This window comes from Channa argus, chromosome 15 (genome assembly GCF_033026475.1).
Source record: "Channa argus isolate prfri chromosome 15, Channa argus male v1.0, whole genome shotgun sequence".
NCBI classification, from domain to species: Eukaryota; Metazoa; Chordata; class Actinopteri; order Anabantiformes; family Channidae; genus Channa; species Channa argus.
The window spans coordinates 4323656-4332368 of record NC_090211.1 but is presented as its reverse complement, the minus strand read 5'-3'; the positions used below and the strand labels follow the sequence as shown (position 1 = coordinate 4332368).

The 8713-nt window shown below is 40.0% G+C and overlaps 1 protein-coding gene across 1 annotated transcript; it reads left to right on the top strand.

The window, feature by feature from the left end:
* The first annotated feature begins 1274 nt into the window (after positions 1–1274).
* foxj1a (forkhead box J1a) lies at positions 1275–7672 on the top strand. Its single transcript, XM_067478343.1, has 3 exons — positions 1275–1493; positions 2227–2876; positions 4528–7672. The coding sequence occupies exons 2-3, from the start codon at positions 2289–2291 to the stop codon at positions 5383–5385; spliced, it is 1446 nt and encodes a 481-aa protein (XP_067334444.1). The 5' UTR covers positions 1275–1493; positions 2227–2288; the 3' UTR covers positions 5386–7672.
* Positions 7673–8713: the final 1041 nt, after the last annotated feature.

The window sequence follows — 8713 nt, the reverse complement described above, 5'->3', positions numbered from 1 at the left end:
AAGCTCCCATCATACTGAGGCACAGGGCCAGGGCCCTCCTGACTTCTTGGGTCCTTCAGCCCAAGAAGTACTCTATGATCAGTGGTCATAGAGTACTTGACCCAAGAACTGTTTTTCAGTTGCACTCTGCTCTGCATCCAACTCTAAAGTGGGGAGATCAGGAGCAGAGAGATGAGGAAGCCTCTTTATTGCTTTACAGTTGCCTTTGTGAGGGGCCTCAGGAAACCACTCAGCCACACTAATAGAGCGATGAAGGGACCAGACCTTTCTGTTTTTTAATTTCTTGCCTTATCTGTCTTATGAACAAACTTTCCTTCACATACACCTGCCAGTAAGTCCAAACACTGAGTCCAACTTGTAGTTTGTTCCTGATTGAATATATTCAGAGGTGATGCTGCAAGAACTGTTTGTTCCTTTTTCTTATCAGCAAATGAACAAACAAGCAGACCATTGGTGAAGACCTTCAGAATCTTTAATTTGTCCTAATACAATAGAGTAAAAGTACTTCATTACTTCAAGTGATGACAATTAGTCATTTGGTTGTTTTGTTCGCAATTTCATATTTGTTTTCTGCCAAGTTTATGCCTGTCATTTTGTGACTCTTTACAGATATTCTTAGTTTGTTTTTAATGATTTTTGGGTAGTTTTTTCACGTTTTAATGGTTTTTCAGCCACAAAATATAGAAATCAGTAACTTCAGAGGCTCTGGCCCATCGAACCCCTGACCTCTTGGGCCCCTGGACCTGTGTGTGATGTGCACTTTCAGCCATATGTATATACTAAAATGGGACAAGGAAATACAACTAAACTGTTTTATAAAAGAATGATAAAAGGGTTTAAAACCACTGGTTGAATTTGATTAACATTAGTTTTTTATGTTAAATATTGTCATATAAATGTAATGAAGTACATGTCCATCTAAAGTAAATCTGAAGTAAAATGTGAGTATGCAGTGCAAAAATATATTTTATAAGCATAGTTATATTTTTTTTGTAAGTTTCTTATTTGAAATTAAAGGTTACTGTGTGTCTCAGTTAAAAGTAAAGGAGTAAAACACAAATATAAAGTAAATTAAAATAACCTAAAAGTTAAGTCCTCGTTAGTTTGAGAACCTACGAGGCATCAGCCAGTTGACTTGAGAGTGATTAAAAATGAATCCCTATAGAAACGTATGGGCCAATAGAGAAGAGGGAAGCTGTTTACAAGGGGGTGTGCCGTTTCTATAGTTACTAGACAAACCTCCTGCACCAGGTATTAAAGTGCTTTCCCGAAAGATCCTGCAACCCGCTGACACCAGTTATAAAAAAAGCTTCATAGAGGAGAAGAAGCGCCCAACACAGCGCCAAACACTATCCACAGAATTCCTCTTCCTTCTTTCTTTTCTTCAGTCACAAACTGACAGCAGGTGCAAACCAAGCAACAGTGGGTGCACATTAGTGAGCTGCTCCTTTGGATATTTAACTCTCCCAACTCAACATCACAGCCGACAAAAGGTGAGTTTGAATGTTTATTTAAGGGATATTAGAAAGTGTCCCTGAAATGTTTACACAGGTAAACTGTTTAAATCCAGCCTGCTCATTCTAGAGGCCAAACATCCGAGCTAGACAAATACATTTCAATTCAATAATAAATGAGAAATTACATATAAGAACTACAAAATACTAACTATATACTATTTAAATACTAATTTATAAAATGACAAATTCAACTGCAAACCAAGATTTGTAGCTTTAATTAAATGAAATCATATATTTTGTCGACTGACAAACTGGTGGATTTTACGCAATAAATTACCAAACTGCATGTTTTCCCCCTCAAAACTGACAATAAAACTTATGTGAAATTTATAATAGCACGATTTGATGAAGTCATTTTCAAAGCCTCTTAACCTTTTCTACACATACTGGTTAAAAGTTGTAACATTGCGTTGGGGATGATGTGCGTGCGCCCCATGGTGCGTCAAGTGCGCATCAGAGGTAATCAGGGATGTTCTGAGCCCTGCAAAGAGTAAGAGCTGCCTCACATCTCAAAGTCAGGATTTAACTTTTTTCAGAGTATTTTAGGTCTGGTGTTTTGTAATCAGTCAGATATCTAGGTGACAGACATGGCACAGCAGCACTGAAGTGGGAATCTACAAATATTTCACTTTACTTTAAGCTTTCTGTCTTCATTGTCCCTGTCTTTTCGCACTTTGTTGACGTTGGGGGTGTATCTTCGGTCCTGCAGGCGCTGGTAGAGGGAGGAAGAGAACTAGGCTGACAGAGAGGAGAGGGGTGCTGGAGAGAGTCATGCTGTTTCTGAGCTGTACAGACCCCTGGCCCGAAGGCTCGGTGGGGCTGGAGGAGGAGGTGGTGACCGCCGCTGCTCAGGCGGAGGAACGGGACGGGGTCATCAACAACAACAACAACAAGAATAACAACAACAAGACCAAGAACCATAACAACATCTGCTCCTTCAACCTGGATGACAGCCTGACAAGCCTTCAGTGGCTGCAGGAGTTCTCCATTCTCGGTGCCAACGTGCCACAGCAGGACCACCAACAGCCGCACCTGTTCGGCCAGCAGCTGGGCTCCGAAGCCCCAGCCTCCCCTTTGGCCGGGGACCTCGCCTCCATTGGCATGCCCCTGACCCCAGGGAAGCCCACAGCGGCGGCCTACAGCAGGATGCAGTCCCTCCCCGGCATTGTGGCGCACGGTCACTGTCCGGATGAGGTGGACTACAAGACCAACCCTCACATCAAGCCGCCGTACTCATACGCTACCCTCATCTGCATGGCCATGCAGGCCAGTAAAAAGACCAAGATCACTCTGTCCTGCATCTACAAGTGGATCACCGATAACTTCTGTTACTACCGCCATGCTGACCCCACTTGGCAGGTAGAAGATCTCACACAGACCGATATACATTACTTTAGACACATATTGGTTTCACAATATTCTCTTAAAAAGGATGCGTCAATTCCAACACATTTTCCATTGTGTGTAAATGCATTTCTCCGGGATCTGGGTTACTGATTTTTCCTCTGTAGGTCTCAGCTGGGCGTAGGATTTTCAGAATAAAAAAACAGTAGAATTTCCATTATCGAGGAACTCAACATACTGAGAGTTCTGGGCAGGCTGCCACTGTATTAGTGAACTGGATTTGTGTAATTAATAACTCTTGAGGCCAACAACACTCCTTCAGTAGGACAAAAGCTTAAAAATGCATTTTATTTCCTCAATGTCCTTTAAACATTTGTTATGTAGGTCATTTTGTTTCTTTCTGAGCAAAAAATAAAAAGGCAGACAAAAGGAGAGGCAGTAAATTCTCCCTCACAAAGGGGCTGGAATTTTAAAGAAAAGTTTAATTTTGCTGGATAAATGATTCATGAAGCTGTTCGCTGTACTCCCATGTTTCAACGTCTGGCTTTAACATTTCAGAGCATTTTGTTATTGTAAGGCAGTACAAGGGGCAGATAATATTTAACAAAGGTCATTAGGTTGCTGCTCTATTTAGGCTTCAGTAGGGGGCTGAAACAACACAAGGGTACACAGAGCATAAATCTTATGTGCGATGCTCTGTCATCTGCACTTCCTGCCTGTTTAAAGATTAGTTTGACATTTTGAGAAATGTTAATCCAAGAGATGAGAAGTTTGATATGAAGTTTAAAAACAATCTTTGAAGTTACAGTGAGCCACCAGTTTTCTTAGCGTAAAGAAACCAGGTGACAAAATCCACCTATCAGCTCCTCTACATGCAATTAGGCTTTTATTTTGTCTGGTTCAAAAACCAATGCATAACAACATGAGAAGCAATTAAGTTAGAAATTTTCTAAATCCGGTTGAACTTTGATGGAGTCTGAAATTGAGTTTATGCTGTTGACCCATAGCTAATAAAATAGTGTCTTGACAGAGCTGCCCTTTGAGTGAACAGTGTCTGACAGTGGAGAATGACTTGAGAATGAGAATCAACTTATTTTGTCAACATCCAGTTTTAATGATGCTCCTGTCTCTGAATATAAGTATAAGACATGTGGTTTACGTGGAGTTAGGAGATCGGAGTCCATGCTAAAAATATGTCTTGTTGTTGTGGACTTGGCAACAGAATAACTAACTGATGTTTTTTTTTTTTTTTTTCAGTAAAAGTATTTATGAGTTCATTGATTTATTGTAAAATTCTGTCAACACAATAACAGTTTGGAGAAAAATGCCAATACAAGGGAAAAAAATCCTAAAGGTTTCGAAGACCAACGAGAGGAATTTCTCAACTAGCGTCACTTTGTCACCAGATATTTTGTGAAAATTATTTCATAGGTTATTTTGGTATTTTAAAGATGATAGTTTTTTTTCTACTTTACAGTCTCTGTGTTGGGCTAAGCTAACTGCTAATTGTAGCCATCAAATTGTCATCATCTAAGTCACTGCAAGAAAGAGAATTAGAATATTTGGCAAAATGTTGTACTCTTCCTGTAAGGTGGGGTAAAACAGAAATAGTTTAGGTAAATAAATATGTGAGCTGTTATTTGAGAATATGCTTCTCTGTTTTCAGAACTCCATTCGACACAATCTGTCACTCAACAAGTGCTTCATTAAGGTTCCTCGGCAGAAAGACGAGCCAGGGAAGGGCGGTTTCTGGAAGATCGACCCACAGTATGCTGAGCGCCTCCTGAGTGGTGCCTACAAGAAGAGAAGAATACCACCAGTCCAGATCAACCCGGCACTGCAGAACAGGCTCAGGGTCAACCTCCAGCCCCAACTCAGAGGTCCCTGCAGCCCCATAGAAGGTCTGTGCATAAACCAAGAGTCCCAAAGGCTCCTTAGAGAGTTCGAAGAGGAAACTGGGGCTGACCAAAACTGGGACCCCCATCTGGCTGAGGGTACCATGCTGGGATCTTGGCCAGTAGTTAGGGGAAGAGGTGGGCACAAGAGGAAACAATCTGTGGGCACCAGAAATGGTGCCAGTAAAGTCCCACGGCGCTCCAGCTCTCCACTCTTCCCTGTAGACGAACAAAAGGAGATAGGACCTCTGAAGGGGGACTTTGACTGGGATGCCTTGCTGGACTCAGCCCTCAGGGGTGAGCTCAGTTTGGAGGGTGAGGAACCATTGAGCCCCATAATGAAAGAGGAGGACCTGACAGTACGAGGGACCCACATCACCCCTGGTGAAGCCCCTGTGGGGACAGCAGACATCCATGTGTTGGTGGAGACCCAAAGAAGTAAGGATGAGTCAGATTTTGATGAGGAGACCTTCCTCGCCACAGCCTTCCTAGAGAGTCCGTGGCCTGAAGAGGAGGAACAAGGCCGTGGTGATTTCCTCTGTAGCTCCACTGTCAACCTGGACCAGCTGTTTGACCTTGGGGAATCATTAGGCAGAGACCCCAGCACCCGGATTGACACCCTACTTTGAGGAATAGTTACTTTCAAGGTTTACTTTCACACTAAAAAACATTTGCATTGCTAACGAGGAATACAAGACTCTTTTATATACTCATGAGAACTTTGTTCTATAAAAATTACATTTTTATGCTGATTCATGCAGGAACTATACTCCCAATGCCTACAAAAGAGGCCACAAAGTAAAGCAGTGGTTCACACAATCACAGGGACAACAAAACTAGTATCTCGGAAAGACTTTTGGTGAACCATGAAATGACTTTAGAGAAAAAGAAAAGAAAAAAAGAAAAACTTGTTTTCAGGATTTAGGCCCGGTCACACCACCTGGTGCACCATTGTAATATCGGTCTGTGAGTTTTGAAATGTTTTGTCGTAGTGGCTTGTTGACATATAGTGACTATTAGATGCACTAGGCGGTGACTAGTAGGTGTTGCTGGCAAGATCAGAACCACTATACGTCTGTATTTGTTTACTTCAGATATTTTGATCTCAGGATTGTACATTTAATTAAAACAAAGTCTAATTAATTAAAGCTTGCAAACAAACTTTTAAAGTTTTAATCAGCAGCATAGTTTATTGTATTAAAAGACTTTAATGTGGAGCTGCCACTCAGACTTGATGACAATTTGTCCCAGTGGCCACACATTAACTGCAATGAAAATCTTCTTCATGCAATTTGTCCCCCATAGATAACGATTGCAAAAGAGACAGGATACCTGGAACTGCAAACAAAGTCTGTTGTTAGTCTTTGTATTATGAATGTTTATTTCATAAAGGTTTTCTTAGTGTAAAACCTTTCCAGACACTAGAAAGGGGATTTTAATATTTGTAGTATCATTGTAAAATGTATGGACCTCATTTAAATGACTGGACGTCATTTTGGAGTCTGAAAACGTATAGTACATCCACAGTAAACCACCATTCATCAAACATATTAGCTCTTAGCTTACATATATTTGATGTATATAATTATGAACTAATAAATAATGCCACATATATGTCACATAATTTAAGCTGTAATTCTGAGCAAAATAATTTTTGTATTTCAGAAATACAGAATTTCTGACAGCAGTTATATTTCCCACCACACCAATGTCATTAAACCGCTGGTTGCAAATGCATCACTGTTGAGTGATATTTTTGCATATTTCCCCTTTATAAATACAGGTGTGAACAGGCCTTTGGGATAATGTCTCTGTTTACATTGTATATATGTGTGTTCATACTGTTATTGTCGACTAGATCAAGCACAACCACTGGGCAAAAAAAGATCTGAGTACATGACCAACAGTTCCACAGGACTTTTACTGGGAGGTATGAGCAGGTGTAAGGCACTGTCACAGCAGCACTATAACGATGACCTAACCGATATTTGCCAAATGATGTTTGGTGTGAGTGATTCTTTAACTTTTCTCTTTATGCATTTTCTGAAATAATTAGGGCTAGTTTCTCTACTTTAATAATAATTATACTGGATATGTTGCTATTTTAAGAAGAATGCAAAAATTGACAATTTAGTTTAGTCTTATATCAAATGGAAATATTCCTTGTAGAAGTACTTAGTAACCACATTCTTTAATCCTGTGACTTTGTAGCTGTACAGTAGATGCAGAGGACATATCTGAGTTTCATGCTGTAAAACATATAATGAACACAAGACAGCTTGAGGCAAAAATCCATAACAGAGAACTATTAAGACCTGCTCACTTAAGATAGACCAGTGATTTGTAAATGAATACCTGACCTTCTATGTGCCAAGAACAACACTTGGAAACTGACTGTGTGACGGCGTTCAGAGTCATTTTTTTTATGACAAAGAGGAAATGTCTTTTTGTGTTTGAGGAAGAAACTGAGAACGAAAAAAGATACACGAACTAAAGATGTAATGCAGATATTTTTCAGTGGACACAGATTAACCAAAACCAATCAGTCCATATGCCGACACATAGATTTAAACTTTATAGATACAGTAATTTGCCGTTTTCCTCTAAAATGTGTAAAAGTGCAATCAATGTATAGTGATACTTGTTATATTTTAGTTGTTGTCTGTCTTTCTATGCAGTTTACCAGTTTACTAGTTTCACTCTTTTGTGAATTATGAGGTGTTGATGCACTCGAACAAGAGAAAGGACTCTCTGTAAAAACAAGGCAACCGTGAAATGTTTGTGTATTAGCTCTTCTCGGCATCATACCTCATGATTTGTTCTGTAAAGTCAGAGACGCTGTATGCATTCTTTTACTTTTCTGTTTTTATTTTATTTCCTGCTTTTCTTTGACAATAAAAAATAAGTTTTACATCATCTTAGTTGTCTAAATGACATATTTTCTTTATTTTTTAGCCAGGCCAGCCCCATTCCAGTCTACCACATAGGAATAGACAGGAATATCTCAGCAATGATTGAAAAGGTGGGGACATTTTTTAAAGACATTCACGTTTCCCAGAGAACAAATGCAGCTGACTTTGTCTTTTCCTCTAATGTTGCACTGAGGTGGAATTTTATGGTTCAGAGTGAAATATCTTTACAACTATTACTGAATCATTTTTAGATATTAGGAAAAGTACCCATATGATAAATCAGAAGTCTTGTCTTCTCACGTACTTTGTAAAAAAAAAAATACGGAAAATGGATGGACAACAAATGCTGAATAGATATTCACAATTCACAGACGATAACATGTTTTGTGATCCTGACTATTCCTCTAGCATTATCAAATTTGTTTTGATTGAAATTCCCTAATAAATGGATTATTATGTAATTTGGTTCTGATATTTATCCCGTATGAATAATCCATTTGTTAATCCGCTATAAAAACTATGAATCCATTCCGAAGTCAGAGAAGTTCCTTGGAAGAGTTATCCACGCCTTCATATCTTCTCAAGCTAGATGGCTTGGTAAACGCTGCACTAAACACCAGCACTTTTTCATTTTAAATAAAACTGCATAAGCTGAATCTCACTGAGCTCGAACAACAGCTGTGTACAGCCTCACTGAGCTGATGGCAGAGCTGTAAACTCTTGTTTTTCTCCGTTTGCTGTGTTGCACTTTCTCCCCTCACCCCCCTCTGCTTTACTGTGCTTGTGTTTGAGATTTACGTTGGTCTTTTCCTGCTCATCTCTTTTGGACTCTTGCTGTGATCAGGCAGTGGATGGGTAATAGTAGCAGGGGGTGGCTGGGTTACTCTTTCAGGCTTTTGTCTGTGCTCAGTGAAACTCTTGTTCCCTATGGCGCTTGGATCTGTGGTTCGTCATTGGGTCGGTGTGGGGTCTAACAGGGACAAGTGTCCCACGGCCCCATATATCACCGCCTGTCTGCCATGCTGTAGACCACACCATCTCCGTC

What these genes read in the sequence shown, in the direction of transcription:
- foxj1a (XM_067478343.1), top strand. Translation starts at nt 2,289, where the DNA reads ATGCTGTTTCTGAGCTGTACAGACCCCTGGCCCGAAGGCTCGGTGGGG. An exon ending in ATGCTGACCCCACTTGGCAG is followed by an intron (nt 2,877 to 4,527) that starts GTAGAAGATCTC and finishes CTCTGTTTTCAG; the next exon opens with AACTCCATTCGACACAATCT.